This window comes from Balearica regulorum, chromosome 9 (genome assembly GCF_011004875.1).
Source record: "Balearica regulorum gibbericeps isolate bBalReg1 chromosome 9, bBalReg1.pri, whole genome shotgun sequence".
NCBI lineage: Eukaryota > Metazoa > Chordata > Aves > Gruiformes > Gruidae > Balearica > Balearica regulorum.
The window spans coordinates 22,915,512-22,933,361 of record NC_046192.1 but is presented as its reverse complement, the minus strand read 5'-3'; the positions used below and the strand labels follow the sequence as shown (position 1 = coordinate 22,933,361).

At 42.3% G+C, this 17,850-nt stretch overlaps 1 protein-coding gene across 1 annotated transcript; it reads right to left on the bottom strand.

Moving 5' to 3' along the window:
* Positions 1-284: 284 nt before the first annotated feature.
* Positions 285-17,850, bottom strand: NCEH1 (neutral cholesterol ester hydrolase 1). Its single transcript, XM_075761544.1, has 5 exons — positions 17,270-17,850; positions 7,499-7,727; positions 5,536-5,605; positions 2,955-3,126; positions 285-1,469 (listed from the first exon to the last, which is right to left on the bottom strand). The coding sequence occupies exons 1-5, from the start codon at positions 17,405-17,407 to the stop codon at positions 852-854; spliced, it is 1,227 nt and encodes a 408-aa protein (XP_075617659.1). The 5' UTR covers positions 17,408-17,850; the 3' UTR covers positions 285-851.

Genomic DNA, 17,850 nt, shown 5'->3' with positions numbered 1-17,850 from the left:
GTCATGAAGCTGAGGTTTTAAATGTTCTTTAGCCAAATAAGTAGTCAGCTTTGAAACTCACATAAACAATCTGGATTCTGCTGCTACGCACAGTATTTTATCCTATATATTTGTATGTATGCTGTAATACTTTTTATTGAAAATATATTTAGTCCTGTGCTTTTATAAAATATAAATAACTAAAAAGCAATAAACACTGAATTCCAAAGCTGAATTACATGTTTGGCTAGGAGACTTGTCTAGCATCATCTTAACTGCCTAGAAGAGGCTTTTTTTAAAAAAAAAAAAACCAAACAAAAAACCCCGAGCCATTTGTCTATGTGCCAAAAAGCCAACACCTAAATCCATGCTTGACATTCAAATGCATGGCTCTGCTGTCAAGGTGAGAGTGCTCACACTCACACTGTCTTTGACATCAAGTGCTCAGCACTGTTGAAAAGCAGCTCCCATTTTTACATATTCAGATGTAGGTGTTTTGGCTTTACCTCACATCATTTGAAAATTGTGGCCTTTGTGCCTAATGAAGAGTCAAAGATTGAAAGTCATGGCCAGTTAAGAATGCTACAGGAATGCTGATCTCCCTGCTCAAATGTGCTCAACATTTGTTACATTTGACAATAGTCATCTGAAAGAAGGAGGGGGGGTGTGGAAATCAAAGTTTGAAAAAAGTGTTTCTTTGCTGAGCAAGGCCAGTCAAGCTAGTAAATGCTGTAATTAGTGGTCTGTAACCCCCAGCAGCTGCAGCTGAAGGGATGAAGTCTGAATTTGGAAAAGTGCACTTTTTGTTTGCTCTTCAGCAAGAACAGACACCAGAGTCGAGCACCCCGTGTCTTCTTAGAGAGACTCTCTGTTCAGAGGTTTTCATCCAGCCATTTGATATAGCTGTTTCTGGTCTGAACGCCCGCGGAGAAATCAGTAGGCCAAATGGTGAATATCATACAGCCATGAAAGCAGTCATCGAAGTGATCGAGCGTGACTTCCACGCCGGCGTTCTCCAAGCGCTTGGCGTACATCACCCCGTCGTCTCGCAGGACGTCATTCTCGCAGGTCAGGATGTAAGTCTTTGGCTGCAGCTGCAGAGTTTCATTTTCCGCGAGGAGTGGGACTGCTCGTACATCAAGCAGCGCTGGTATCTCCTGGATGATTTCAGCCTTGCCTGTGGTTTGTATTACAGGCTTGTAGTTCTTTTTGAATGATGAAGGCAGTAGAGATGTCCAGTTCAGACGTCCTCTGAAAGAGAGAGCTTGGCCAACGTCAAGAGCAGTGTGGTTGTTAATCAGCAGTGAGTGAGCCAAGTCGTAATTACCATTGAAATAATCTATCCAGTAGTTGATCATGACATAACGAGGAAGAACGGGCATATTCATGTTCTGCTGATAAGAAGGTGTATTGAAGTCAAATGCCTGAAGGACTGGATAAATCAGAGCCTGCAGTTTCGGTTTGATGGTCAGTTGCTCATCTTTGCTAAGCTGTGGGAAAAATACAGGATAGAATTCGAATTATAAAGAAAAGAAACATTACAGTATCAACCTTGAACTTCACACAAGCAATCATTTGACACTTTTAGGCCAAATTCTGCTCTTACGCAGATAATGTTGCTCTTTTGTCTGAAATATTAGCAGCCTGATCTTTTTCTTCTCTTGTAAGGATGGCCATTGGGGCAGAGCCAGTATCCCATCTCCAATAGAAATCAGTGGCAGCAGTTTATTGAAGGGCGTAAGAAGAAAAAAAAGGTGTAGAGTGGCATTTTTCTAACACAGTTCCCAGTTTAACAATTTGCAACTGAGCGACTTCCTGAATCAAAGGAGCTATTCTTGCTTTTAACAGTTTTTCGTGGGTATTTCTCTTCGATGAATTTATAAAATTATTTTTTCAGCATCTACAAACTGTTGGCATCCAGAGTTTTCTCTAGCAAAGGCTCACTGTGTGCAGAAGCACCTCTCTGTGAACCTGCCATCCGCATTTGATTTCAGCCTACCAACTGTACATTTGGTGTCCCCTAATTCTTTTACTGGAAGAATCAGCAAACACTTGTTTTGCTTCATCTTATGCACAAGATAAAGAGTTCTCTATCATATCTCATATTGTCTGCCTCTTTTTCAGGCTGAAGAATCTTTCTGTATTTAACCTCTCCCTGAAAGAGTCCTACATCACTGATTTAAAAAGAATTATGCATCAGGGAAACAAATTAGGATTGCTGTTTCCAAAACATGGATCTATCATGTTTATCAATATTGAAGTTTTTAGTGTAATTGTCCCTTATTAATTGTTTCACCCGAATTCAGTATTGCAAGGTTGTCATGATAATCAGTTGCCTGGATGCAGTATCCGCTTTCTTATCACCAATGGTTATGGCAATACGAAAAAGCTAATAATAATATTTCACTCAACTGTGAAAAATATTATTACTTGCCCCAGGCTGCCTTTAAAATCTTTACTAGATTAAATTCAGATTACATTTAAACTGCAGATACACAAAAGAAATTTCCTTAAAATTGTGAAATGCTACAGGAAGACAATTTAACAGAAGAATTAAGCTTCATTTATTATAGATTTTGTCCTTCATTTGTATGTGAAAGAAATAAAAACATATCTTCAGAGACAAGCATCTGAAAACAGGAAGCTAAATTGACAAATTACACATGTACCTAGTTACCTACTTAGAAAAATAAAAAAATTCACCAGCAAAAAGGGGTAAAAATGTCATTTAGCTGCTTGCTCTTAAAATCTGGCCCATAACAACTCGTAACTGTAGTAAGACATCGCAAGCTATATGAATTATGTTCCAATTGACTCGTTTTTCTTCTGCAAAGTGACTAGATGCTGGCTTTCTACCATTCTTTAGGGTTGGCACATCACCTTGTGATGACACGGCACAAAGAATCCGTCAACCTACGTGCATCACTGAATTGGGGACTGTCGCAGTGTACTACGTGACAGACACTGGAGGTTACCTGCTGACACACAGCAGCTGCCAAATTTCCTCCTGCACTATCGCCAGAAATTGCAATTCGACTTGGGTCAACTGAATACTCAGCTAAGACGTCAGGCTGCAAAAAATGCTTAGTAGCACGAAGAGCATCATGGAATTGCTCGGGGAAGCACACCTCTGGTACCAGCCTGTATCTGCAAAAGAAAAGAGGTGAGAAACAAGTATTACCGTGAGTGTATCTCTCAGGCTTAATAGGCACTATCAGGTATTCCTTAATGGCAAATAACTATTTCATTAGGGTAAGTTCTATGGGAAAAATAGGAGGTGTGTAATACTTATGTAAGACTTAATCTTATAATTAATACTTTAATTCTGAAAGATTAATGGAAACCTACTAGATATGAATAATTCCAAGATGTATGAAATTGTGCAGCACTTTCTAGGATTTCCCAATGGAGAATTTCATCATACATTATAAAAATGAATGAATATTTAAATCACCCTTGGCAAGGGAGTTATTATAATCAGACTGTTTTTAATCCAAATCCCCACCTTAACTAGTACCAGGGACAATGTCATATATGCCCAACAGATTCTGCTGAACCTAAGCAGTTCTGTTCCCCCAATTTCTACCAGTGCTCAGAAGAGAACGAACCTTGCTATACATTTGTGCAGCGAAAAGAACAATAGCCAAGGAGGGAAGTAATACCAATTTGCTCCAATGCAACAGATTGAATAATTCCCCTCCTTTATCGAGGAGTGGAGCAGGAATATACCCATCTGCACAGGTGGAGAGACTGAAGTGCAGAGAGCAAACAGTCTGCCCAGGAACAGTCAGCAGCTGAATCCCATTCATGAGAATTTCTCAGTTTCTAAATAACAGTGCAGGAGAAGTCTGTTCATATTTACTGAATAATTTGCAGTCTGAGAGTTGTTACTGGGCCTTATGGTACAGCACATATCTTCTGTTTGTAGCTTTTCAATCAACAGATTTTACATATTCTCAGTAGAGCCGAGCAAAACAAGCAAAACAAAATCCAGTTTTCTGATGCAAAACATTTCCTTCAGAATCTAAGCTAAAAAAAAAAGTCATATGCAGAATAAATTTTAAACTTAGGTTACACAAAAAGTGTTTCAAGCTCCAAATCTGACCTGCTTTCAGAAAGCAATCTATATATTGCATCAACTATAAAGGAGTATGAGGGAGTCCTGTGGGAACTCCTTGCAAAACTAGGTAACAGACCATCCATATATCATGAAAGCGCGATGTGCAATTAAACAAATGACAAATCTAATTAGACTTTACTAATTGAATACAAATGCCTTGACTGAGAGATATAATGGCTAAGGAGAAGAGGTAAACAATAACTCAGAGAAAAAAGGCAGAATCATACCACCATAAATCAGAAAAGGAATAACAAGGGACTTTTCAATACTGTGATTGCTGCTCGTCTGAAATAACCAACAACTTTTCATTGTTTCTACTAATAAACCACAAACTAGTAAAAAAAGCAACCCTTTAAAGTATGCTGTAATAAGTATTGAATGAGTAACATCAACTCCGTATAATTAAGTTGCAATTAGATTGCAGAGCTTGGTATGTAATCAACTGCAGGTGAGAAACTTGAGTAGTTATATCAAGTGATTTGGTTTGCAAAAGAAAATATTGAAGTTGACAATAAGGATGGGAAAAGTACCAATTGGGGTGGAGTCACCTAGGTAATGTCGTTAGCTAGTCAAGAGGTTTGTTTACCTTGCAATTGCTCAGCGAGTTAAAAAAGCAGCCCTGCTTCTCTGTTGTCTGGCACCCTGGCAGTCATCTGCTCCTGAGTGGAGCACAGGGCTTAAATGAGATGACTGGAGCAGCGGGAGATTGAGGGAGCAGCAGGGAACTGCCAGACTCCACGGTGTACTCTGCTTTAATGAGCAACGGTAAAACGATTTGATAATTTTTATGTTGCAGACCCTTGCTCAATATGACTTAGAAACTGTTGTTTATAGACAGACTTGAGGGGGTTCCAATGTATATATTTTATTATTTAATAGTGTTTATTATTTTAGCATGTTAAATATTGTGTATTAAATATTATCTTATTTATATAAAAATACACCTTGCAGCAGTGGGAGTGGCCACTGAGGATGGGAAAAATCCCTCTTGCTACATGGGGAGGCACAGAGATATGGTTCAGCCTTCCTTCACATATATATCTTATCCAAATGTGCTTGGGTTTTTTGTTTGGTTTTGTTTGTTTTTAAAGTTGACAAGAAGTTGCACTTGGGGGATCTCAGGTTTTCACTGCATTCCTTACATGTAGATACAATTGCAAGATGCACTAAAATTTGCATTTTAGTCTTTGTCCAACTGGATTAAGTGCTACTCTCATTTCCCACATTTCTGCCTTCTAAAATAATTAAAAACCCAAATGCATTTTTGATATTATTCCAATTTTTTGTAATTTTAAAAGGATAAAAACATAAGACTAGTAAAATAATTATTGTTCAAATAAAAGCCTTACACACAAGCCAATAACAAGGGAGAAGCTAAAAGAACGTTACCTATTTCTAATACCTTAAGATTACTTGATCAGTTTTAGATTACTCACTCAACTGAGACAATGACAGCGTTGAGAGATTCGGCCATGATTCTGCAGAGATTGTTATAAAGGCTTGTTCCTGGAACGAAAGGACATGGTGTTAGGGACATATGAGTCCATTTATGTCAATAGTCAGAGCTGTACGTAAGCCTTCTCAGAAAATATAAAGGCACGATACAAATATAAGCAAAGTAAATGAGATCAGCTTGCAATAGATGAAGTGCCAAATACATATTGTAGCAGAAGGAGCATAATTCATGCCTTGAGACGTCCTGCAGCCTAATGCTTTCTTTCTCATCTGTTTCTTGGTGACTCGGGGCATGTCATTTCATCCACCCATCACAATTCTCTCGGTTGGGCAAAATTTAAGGTATCCAGTGGCTTGGGGGCATTAGCAGCCAGAGACAGTTATCACTGCATGAGTCACTGCTTGTTGTTCATTTTGTTATAGCATTTATTGCTCAGATTCAAATGAGCTGCCTTATTAACGTCAACTGAACTACTCATTTAAGGGAGGATTAATCACAGCTATCCTATTTATCAATGGACTGATTTTCTTTAATTTTATTCCTTTCCAGTTACTTAATTGTTGGTTCCCGGTACTATAAAATATACTAAGACACTAAGCGTTTTCTAAAGTATCTAGTCTTAGAATTTAATATTTAGCTGTAATGTTTGTGCCATTAACTTCTGCATCTTGGACTTGAGGATATAGCATCTGACATTGCTAAATTATAGTCATCCAAACAAAGAGTAGTAATTTAATATAAACTTTTTGCACAGCAAGAGTCACATGCAAACTGTTACAAAACAAATGCGGTAGGCAGGAGACTAATAAACATCTCTTAGGCCTAAGAAAACCCATCTCAAAGCACAATTCCTCTGTAGGAAGAGGAGAAAAATTTTAAACTGCTATAGGACGACACGACAAAGAGACTGGGATTTCCAAAGGCACGTGAAAGTCAGATTTAAGTTATTTAGGAATCTAAATCTCACTGAAATCCTGGTCTAAGTGACTTATGCATGCACAGTCCAAATGCAATGAATACAGTCTTTGTTTTGGAACATTTCAGAAAACCCCATTAATGTTTTTTTTTTTTCTACAGATGAAGCCATAGAACGTATCAGGGCTGTATGGACTGTCACGGGAGCAATGGGGAAGGAAAAGGAGGAAGACTCCCGTCTGATCTGGATCTTGAAGCAGCCATGAGAACCACACGCCCTTTCTCCTCCCCAGGCTTTTCTCCTGTACGATGTGGAAGGATCAGCGGTTAGCTTATCGCTGTTGATAGCTATACCTTACTTTCTCTGATCACGTTTGTGGCTTCCAAGTTAACTGGCATAAATAGCATTAATTTCCAAGGCAATTTCTGCTGGTGGTGGCAGTGATCCCCTAAGGGAGGGGGCCAGACCATGGGATGGGAACCCACCTCTACCCATTTCCTTCATCACGCTGCCTGTTGTCTGTGACCAGCTGCATGCATTCACAAATATGAGTTATTTAAGAGCCAAACGTTAGCAATGCTGTTACATGCAGTGTTGTTCAGCTCGCTCTTCTGCCAATTATTCTGTGAAAATGGGGAAAAGTCCCTACATGTAGTCACTGGATGCTGATCACCAAGAATCAACATTTGCACATGACCGTAGAAAACAGGAGACTGGCCGAAACAGCCCATCCAGGCATCTCAGGAATTCAAACAATAAGCTATTTTTTCCTCTCAGGATGTAACAAAATGAACTTTTTTCTCCTTTTACAGCTCATGTGCAGATAAGATATGTATTTTTGCTGAGTGTTCATGATATTTTTCTCCCCTCTCTCCTTAGAGCTGATCCACCAGAGTGGAGACAGTTACTACTGAATTCAGGTACGTCTTAGAAAAATTGTCATCCCCAGCAGGAAAAAGAGCTTTTGGCTTTTCCTGCTAGGGGAAAACTAGACCAGAATCTTATTTAATTACTGGTAGACACATACTTGCACTTGCCAAGGCCCAGCCCCCTCCATGGATGTAAACAACGCTGCGCTTGAGCCTTTCATCTCGCTTCGCAGGAGGTGCAAACACTCTGACTTCCACACTGTCAAAAACAGCATCCGTGATGTTAATGTCTTCAGAGGAGACAGACTTCAGCTTGTCAAAGGTAGAAATCAAATAATTCAGAACTATCAAGTGATGGCTGAGTCTCAGATAGTGAATCAGGTGACACTAGACAAAAAAAAGAAAAAAGGAGATTTCTGTTACTTCAGAGCATATCATACGCTACTGCATTAATGCTTAATGCAACCGTCTTCAAAGGGCAGATCTTATATGAAAATGAATACAGATTCTTAGAATATTCACCAGAAAATGAATGATTATCAAAGACCTCTAATGCTTTTCAAGCTGTATCAAAACAAAACCCTGTCCATAAAAGATTCTCTGTTGTCAAAATAAATCAAACCACGAGCACTACATGGATTAAGACAACTGTGAATGAGCACTCAGCTCCTTGCCTTTGAAAGACACCTCCCAAAGGAGATGAACCTCACCATCATGCTCCACTACGGGACCTGTGAAGCTCCTCAGACCGGTGCCAGCAGAAGGCAATACCAGACAGGCAAAGTTTTTGTGGTGGTATCAAAAATGCAAAGTATTCCTCTTGTTGCACCCCAACAAGTAAGTCTTTCCACTTCCAAATTAAGAAAGTTCTCAAGGATTGCAAAGAAATTTGAAAACAGGAATGGTCTTAAAGGAATATAATGTTTGTTTATTGGCTTGTCCTGGATTTACCTGCTGAATTGGGAAGGATCTGAAAGGCTATCTAACAACCATGGCAGGTTAGGGACTTTTTTTTCTAACTCCAGAGACTAAAGTGCATTACTTTTTTTGTGGGGATGTATAAAACACTACAAAAATGAAGAATGATCTGATCTTTGTCCTCTTTAATTACTGGCAGTCACATTCTTGCCCTTGCCAAGGCGCAGCCTCCTCTGTGGATGCAAACATCAGTGGTTTGAGCCTTAAAACACTCAAGGGGTTGTGTGTGGACAAGCCCCATGGCACCTAACAGTACACTGTTTAATCCAAGTGTTTGGTACCCATATGTAAAATAAAAGGTCACAGCTGACAGTTCAAAGGACAGGTCCTATATGAAAATGAATACAGATTCTTAGAATATTCACCAGAAAATGAATTATTATCAAAGACCTCTAATGCTTTTAAAGCTATATTAAAATGAAACCCTGTCCATAGAAGATTCTCTGTTGTCAAAATAAATCAAACCATGAGCACTACATGGATCAAGACAACTGTGAATAAGCACTCAGATCCTTGCCCCTTTGGCTATCCATGGTTTTTGTTGTTATAATGTTTATTTTTTTAAACTTTGCCCTGAATAGATTAAAAACCTGTTTCTCTCGGCAAACAGTACTGGGATCCAAAGCACTCCTCCAGCCTAAACGGTGATGACCTGCTCCCCATGGATCACCTGCAGACTGTTGGTAGTACATACTTGTTCCCATTCCCTAGGTGGTGCAAACGGGGCGGCAAAGGGTAAGCCAAGGACTGCAGGGACTACTGCCATGTCCCGACTGGCCATTAAAAAGTAGTGGAGGGTCTTTCCCTTTCCATAAAGTTAATCTCTATCCTAGTGATAAAGGCTGGAAAGTGGATAATCAGCTAAGCCTTTTGTAAAACTTCCTCAGCCAGGGCACTGGAGTTGGGAGGTAAAATTAATACATATACCTAATGTACACCTGCAGGACCACTACCATAAGGAAAACTGTCAGCTGTGACCTTTTATTTTACGTACAGGTACCAAATACTTGGCATAAAAGGTGCCATGGGGCTTGTCTACACACCATCACTTTACTGTTTCAATTTTGCCAGTACCACTACTGTGGTGCAAAATGGCTAGCATGAATTAAAGATGCTGACACCTGCGAGCGAGCGCGGTCACCCAGGTACCGGTCTAACCACGTCCACGTTGTGAAGAACGGATACTTGCCATCGTTTAACCTGCACAAAAAACTAAGTGGAAGCCAAGTCTAGTTTCTCGTGACAGACATGATTTTGCAAATAAGAGTTTCACAGTCCCTTTCTGGTTTCTATTGACTGGTCGCAAGGACAGCTACTTCATTTTCTTGACCGAGGTTTCTTTACCGTACTTGTGCAGTACTGTTTTCACAGCCGCTTTCCGTGCCAAGTTTCAGCTGCTCTGCCAGGAGCGTCTGCTCACGGCGAAGGAAGGGCTAATGGAGGCAAACACACCCCTCCGGAGGAAAAGCAAATTTTGAAGCATTCAGCAGTATCCATGCCAAAGAAGATTTGTCTCCCTAGGACTAAAGCCCCAGCTCCTCACGTGACAATCTGTCATCATTAGTTTGAATGTAAAAAAGATTAAATACCGGCTTTCAGTTAGGTGCTATATAGACAGGGCCCTGCACAGCCCCACTTCCAGTGCAGATTGCTGTAGAAAAAAATACAAGCTTTGACATTTAAAAAAAAAAAAATCTATGCCAAATATAATGGGCTGCTATGCAAGCAGGGAGAGGAATCCACTTCCAAACCAAGAATTTACAAAAATTACTTTCTTTTCTTGCTTTAGCTTGTGGTAATGTCACCCTGCTGAGATAGTTTGGTGGGAGTCCAAATTTTAAAATGTTTGCTGCTTTTTGGATGGAATATCATTTCTTTAGACTGCGAGGCTTTTCTCTGGGAGAAGAAACACGAAGTATCCACCCGGCGGGAGGAGATGCCGAACTCACAAGGCTGTTTGTATTTTTGAGTTTCCGATCATGCTTTTCTCCCACTGCTACTTAAAAATTCCCACAGGAAAACCCAGTTTGTGCTTGAAAACGGAAGAGAAATACATCCATTCATAACTGGGCAGACAATCTGTTGGGCTGCCACTGATGTAACCAGCTACAGATCTGATCCTCTCTGTGTCCTGTGGAGGCTCCTGAGGAAGGTAACCGCTGGGAATCAATTTTAGAAATACCACCAGGGAAAACAACATTTTTTTGTAGATATTTTTTTTTAGCCTGACTGTGTTGCAATAGACATCCCAATTTAGTTTCCTCCCACTTTAATTCACATTCTTTGTAGACGAGATTACCACGTGTTCCCTGGAATCAGAAATGTTTTATTTTCAAGGCTAGTTAGTGCTGTTTACCGAGAAGTGTTTTGCTCTGTTCTTTAAACCCCAGGGCACCGTGGCCATCTGCAGATTATCACATGCTTTTATGCCTTTTATTTTCCTATAAGAGACAACTCTTTCCAAGAAACCAAAAAACCCAAAAGCCTGGAAGAGATGCTTTGTACACTGGGGCACAAAGGCAACAGTCCTAATTTTTTTAGTAGGCATAGGCAGTTTTTTGCCAAGCACTTATCAGACAGATTCTTTGGAAGTATATCTGTCTAATCAGCGTATTTGGTTGTCATTTATAAGGATTGCACTTTTTGCTGGCAAAGAGCTAGTCTTGTCCAAAGTTCTTACAAATAAAGTTCTTCTATATTTTTTTCTCTATAAATAAATATTTAAAATAGATATCTAATATCTTATCTCTCTGTACTGTAACTACTGGCAGAAGAAGACGTGTTTAATGGTTGGCTAACTCCCTTCTAGGACTACGATGCCACTCAAGGGCAGACCTGCCCATCCTGTTGTGCATGCTTCCCTGGCACTTTCTGGTGTTGGCATTAACAAATGTGAAGCCTCAGAGTATCATCTTGCTGCACCACCTCAATATGAGCCCAGCAAAAACACGACAAGCAACATTAAACTTCAGCCAGATCACCATCTTACTGATAACCCAAGACAAGAAAGAGGGAGTCGGGGGAAGGACGGGACCAGCCCTTTTGGCAGGAGTCCGCAGCTGGGTTGGCTTAAACCCATCATAAAAACTGTATTTCGTCATCTCATGTGAGCAATAATGGGTTTGATCTTTGCTGATATTGCTGTGACAACATGCAGGACTGTTGCAGGTCAAATATAGGACTTAAATATATGGGAATTATGTGTGCATGTATATGCATGTGGAAGAGAAGAGAGAAACAGTGATGTCCTCTGGTGAAAAGGAAGAGAAGACAGTGCTGCAGTAATAAAACCTAGTGAAAACAAAGAGAAGGCAGAAGGACAAGGGGGAAGTTAAGAAATTAAGAGACTACAGAAAAAAGACAAATTCACAGAAAAAAGGAGGCAGTATAAAGATGAAAGTCCTGTGGGCAATTAGCTCAGCCACAGGCACGGCGCATCACTCAGTCTGGGTGTTTTGTCTAGCCCCAAGTTTTCCCACGTAACGACTGGTTTTCTGCATCCGTCTGAATACACGTTTGTTTTCTGAACAGGTAACTCTGGGGAAACACGGCCGGTGAACATCACGGCATTATAGGCCGGACCGAGTAATGGACACGCACTGAGAGCTCGCTGCTGGGGAGCAGGAGGACCCCAAGAGGGGAGTGCTACCGAGGCAAATGTTGAGTATTTTGCTGGCGTTTGAGCCAATTCAGCAAATCATCACCGTGGACGTACTACAGTAGCCCTACTGACAATCTATTGGTCTTTTCTGATTGTGGCTTTTTGGGGCCGTTGGCTCCCCGTGACCCACGGGTGCCTCGGCAGCACTGTGATTTGCACTCACACTGTAATGCTCCCCAGCTCTCCAACAAGTCAGGCAAAGCAACCACTACAGCCATGTCTCCTCCTCTTTTACCAGGACATCCCCATAACAGGGGTTTTGAGGTAGGGACAACCTAGGGACCCCCTCGAGACTAAACTGTTCAAAGCTGCCACCTTCCTCCTGGTAAACTCTTCGGTGAGGGGTACCAGATATTGATTTAATTGATGTACGAGAAAATTTTCAACAAGTGAAGAAAGGAGTCAGGGTTGTGATTAAAATCAGACAGAATGAGCAGAGAACTGCTCTAGAGAGGCACCATTACTTCACCTTTAATCACCAATATCTGTCCCTAAACTATCAGGACTCTTCTATTGGCTCCTCAGCTGGTAATTTACTGAAGGATCTTGAACGCTCACTGCTTTTATGCTTAGCTCCCTCATGGACTTGTACACCATATTTGTCATACATTCTGTATTACAAAGAAAAAATATTCAAAGAAGTTTTTCTGCTGCTACTGTCTATTAACCTCTAACAGCACCCAGCACGTTGCGATTCTTTGTCCTCGCATGACTTCTGTAGCTGACACCATCTGGCTTCACATCTCTGACCTTTAGCCATGAAATTATTGCAACAGGTCGCATTCAGACGGCGCACAAAGGCAGCGTGCCTCCGAAGACAAGCCGAATGCATCAGCTGCTTCCTCTGCTGCCTGCGCGGCTGGTCAGCCCCAAGGTCCTGCACTGACCTTTCCGGCCTCGGCAGGATCGGTAATTAAGCAAACAGCTAAAGCTCTTTTTTCATACAACGCTACTCGGGACTAAGCCAAATCTCACTCATGACTCAAATGAGTAATGATGCTGGAATTGGGCAACTGAACTGTCCTACCTTAAAAGATGCAGACACTATTGTCAATTCTGGCATCACTTTGCAAAACACATTTCTATAAAATTAGAGTCCAAAATGCCAACTACAATATCTGTAGTCAATAACAGAGATTAGTGAAAAATAAACAAGAGCATTTCCCCATTTACCTGGGTGCAGAACATATTGTTTTGTGTGTATTTCAGGCAGTTTATCCTGTTTAAAGGTGAATGTCTATTTTTTTTATTTTATAGAACCACTTCTCCATGCAGATGCATTATTGCCCAGTAAAGAATATGTATTTTTAACGGTTATATAAAGACAGCCCTCAAAGACAAGTGTTCTTAGTTTTATGAATTTCCTTTAGAACTGAAAAGAAACCAAGATGACTGTTATACAGTTTATTAATTACAAGCAGAAACTAGATTACATTTTAGTGTAAGGTTTTGTGCATATACCTATTCACCTGTGATGATCTGCTTCTATACTAGAGAGAGGCAAAAATTATCTGCTACTGCAAACAGGACTTCCAGTGTGGTTCAGTTTCTGCTCAGGTGCCACTGCTGTGAGACCTACCTGCCACAACTGACAACTTGGTTTACCGTAAACCAATTCCAAGACTGTGTTCGTGCATCAACAACTTACTTGGCTGGCTACAACTATGATTTACGTGTGTCCAGAAGTCACATACTCTGAGATATATAAGTAGAGAGATAGTAAAACGTTAGAAACGACTAATTACTGTTTTCTTTAATCCTGAACATTGATGCCCCATGTCCCAGATTTTATTCTGAAAGCGAGTGGCAGAGAAGCATGAAGGAATCACTTGGCTGATAAGGACAAATATGAGGATAGTTTTCTCCCCTGTACAGCTGCCTATCTTCTTCCATACATGTCTATCTGATGGCCTCTACGCCAATCCATTTGTCCTTCCAAACCTCTGCTAACAGCTGTCCCAGTTCCAAAAAATCCCTTCTTCCTTGCCATGCACCAGAATGGCAAGTATCTTGATAGCGATGTTCAGAAATAGCTTACTTCAAAGGGCTTATTAAATAAACATATGCTGTTCTCTTTACTCCGGTAAGGGAGAGTGGTTAGAGGAAGAAGTGAGAAACGTCTGTATCAATCCTGCAGTTCACAGCAGAATTATGAAATGTTGATTTAGACACTTCTTGACAGATGTCACGTAAAACAATAACTATGGTTTAATCTATGGCTCAATCCCATAATTAATTTTATATGGTTGTCCAAATTTCAGTGAAGCTGAGTTCTGACATACCTGTATACATATGCATGTATACAGTTTTTAATTTCTGATCTAAAATTGTGTTGTAACACAGATTTCTGTAGAAATGTTACCAAGTCCCATTGAGACATACGAGAGGGGCAAATTACTCTCATTCTCAGTTAAGTACTTTCATATCAAGTCATTAATATTATTAAAGTCTAATTTTCTCTGGTTTCATTCATCAATTTAAGATCAGGATAACAGTATCAGTCCCCTTCTGTAGTATGTTTTGAAACCTACTTACAGAAACTACCCTATAAGCATTATGCATTTTTTTAACCATGTTATTATACTTGAACGTTTGTTGGACTGTCTCATGCTGAGCCAAGACACTGAGTCAGTCCCAAGCTTGTAAAAAAAAGTTTGTAGCTGACTGGGACAAAACTCTACATGGAAATGCAAAACCTTATCATTAGTACCCTGAAAGCCAGTGACAGCCTTATTATGTTTTATTGGTAGTGATTATTAATGCACTGAGAAAACAAACACAAATTATCCCCAAGATGAAGTTGTCATGCTTAATTGTCAGTCTTCACAAATCTATTGCAAAATAAACAAAAGACAATTAATTGTATTTGAAGCACATGAAGTTTGTTTCATGGTCTCGGAAAAAAAGGATTATGGTGTATTTCAGAGATTTTAAAATCAGAAATGTACTTCTGTCTGCTATCAAACCTACAAAGGAAAGTAATAAATAGCAAGCTGAAAATACATTCAGAAGTGGGTGAAAGTTCAATGGTCACATTTAGAGAACTGCTAAACCATTTGGTCTTGCAATAGCCGGTAGAGGAAGCAAGGAAAAAGCTGAGCTCTACCAAAGGACATACACTTTACTTTATATATACACACGAAAGCTGTCTAACAAAGTAAACACTCGTGCTTAACTTTTACAACCCTAGCTTCAGTTCTCACAGTTCTTTCTTAACGGCAGTCATTCATTTCTGACTTTGTGTTGTCTCTCAGCGGTGGAAAGACTTCTGAACACTTGGAAAGCACTTTCTCTTGGGAAAGAAATGCCCCAAGGCTCACCTGGCGTGTGATTCAGGGCACCTCTAACACCTCGCTTCTTCATGCTTCCGTGTAAAACTCACTTGTTTCTTCCTTTGGTTTGTAAGCTACATTACAAGAACTGTTACTTGTTTAGCAATTTTTCTCACTATTGAAGTTTTATTTCTAAGGCCAGAGATGTAAACAACTAAGAAATTACCACTTGTCCCTAACAGAGACTTGCCCACCCCAGAGAGGAGGGACAGATGTGGGCCCCTCCGCCCTGCCTGCCAGTTTGTCCAGCTGCCAGGCTGTGTCCTGCCAGCTCCTCTTGGGATCATGACCTCTAGAATATCCTAAAAGAGAAACCTTTCAGCCTCCAAGCTGAAGAATTCATCTGACTATGCCCGACATACCACATAAACAAACTGAATGTGCACATAGGCCAGTAGCAATATAGCCACAGTCATATAATCTTCTAAAGATAGGTCTCCTTCAGCTAGAGGTTATGGCCTTGATTCAGGTGTTCTGGCTGAAACTGCGACAATGTGTTTTGCAAGCAGTGTGTCGGGGGGCATCATGGCCTTTCCATCCATGCTTATCAATGATTTTGGGCAGGCTGAGCACTTGCTGTTCAGTTACTTGAGTTCACTGGAGCAAGTGAACGGCAAGCCATAGATTTTACTGAAGAATGAAGCTATTGTAGGTCGTATCTGCATAATTCTCATAGCAGACACAGGGGAGGGTATGCAAGCAAACAGATTTTATCTTTTCATCTTAGAGATATGCTTTGATTCAGCAATACATTTGGACCATGAGAAGATGCTCCAGTGGCTCAGACAAGTGGTCTATCTACTCCCAGACTCCAACAGCGGCAACTGAAGAAGCTATTCAGGCAGAATATACAAGTCTGGACCCTGTGCGGTCCACTCTCCTCATGCTTCCCAGCATCTGCAACTACTGTATTAGGAACGTAGAAGGTACATTCCCATATAGTCCTTCTGAACTTAGGAGCCCTCTGTCCATTCATTCATTTGATCCCTTTTTGAGTTGATGTCCTCATCCACTCAAAGTACAAGTTTTTGCACATTTCAGAACCAACTTAGTAAACTGAAATGCTGCCAGGAAATAAAAGAAATAAAAATAAAAAAGACAAACCCTCCAGCCTTTCACATACATAGTACCTTACAGCAGGCCTGACCATGACAGATCAGTCCTTGTAAAACACAAGACCATCCTAGAAGAAAGTGAAGTTCACAGCTAAAGCCAATATCAGAAAGTTTGTGGTGTCTGATCTGTTTCACCTCGGCAGAAAATGAGGGAGACATCGTGAAGTGACATAACTGTCATGTGTGTTTTGTGACGAAATCAAGCATTCAGAGAGTTTTGTTTAGTAATACAATTCCAAATCAAGGCAGTTTAACATTTGAAAGAGCTTCCCTATGTCTTCTTTTCCTAAGGCATACTTAATGTATCAGAATAAACCCCTTTTTTTTTTTTTTTTGACCAAAAGCCTGCAAGTTGGAAACCAGACTAAACCACATCTAATAAGCTCTGCACCATCAAACCCAAAGCGAAGACTGGATGCCAGCTTTACTGAAATGCACACGCTCGATTTACTGACCAGGACGAAACCACGAGCAGCCTGGGGCCACCCTGCCCGGAGCTGCTGCTGCTGGTTCCACCTCGGCAGGCAGAGCACCGCATCCGAACCCAACGCCATTGCCTGCTCCCGCCTGCGGTACCGACCGGCTACCCGGAGACCGGCCCCAGCTCCCGCCCGCCGCCGACGCGGATGCCAATGATGCGGCGAGTCCCCCCCAACGCGGATCTCCGGATGTGGCGGCTCCCCCTCGGGCCCCGGGGACCCCGGGACCGGGCTGCGGGGTGCGGAACCTCCCGCCTCCGGCACTGGGGCGCGCACCGAGCGCGGCGGGGGAGGGGGGGGAGGGTGTCTGTCCGCCTCTCTAGAGCCGGGGCCGTAACGCCGGCGGGGCCGGGCGCCGCCTTACCGTCTGCTGCACTGCCCGGAAGGTGGCATCCAGCAGCATCAGCTTCCAGGGGTCCGACACGGTGCCGGGCAGCGGCAGGTACACGTAGTAGGCAGACAGGGCGGCCAGCGCCGTCAGCAGCACCCAGGCGGCCCGCATCGCGACCGCGGCCACCCCCCGCGCTGCGCGGGGCCGGCTCCCCGCGGGGAGCTCGCCTCCTCAGGACCGGCCTCCCTCAGAGGAAGTGCCGGCGTTTCCGTCCCCGCCGCCCCGGCCCGCCGGCTGTGTGCCAGCACCGGGTGGCGGCCGCCTTATCTGCGCCTCGCCTCCGCGCCCGCGCAGCGCCGCCCCGCCCGCCCGCCGAGGAGGCCGCACCGCGGAGCTGGCAGCTCCTCTCGGCGGGGGACGCCTCGCTTCTGGGCCCCTGAGGGAAGCGCCGGCCGGGGGTCCCTCAGGGGAAGAGGCTGGCCTCGCCCGCCGATCCACGCGTGGATGCCTTGCCCACGGCCGTGGGCTGGCGGAGCCCCTCCGTGCCGCGCTAGGCCGCCAAAGGCCGCCCGGATCTGCAGTGCCTCCTCTGCCTCCCCGTGCCCACACCCAGG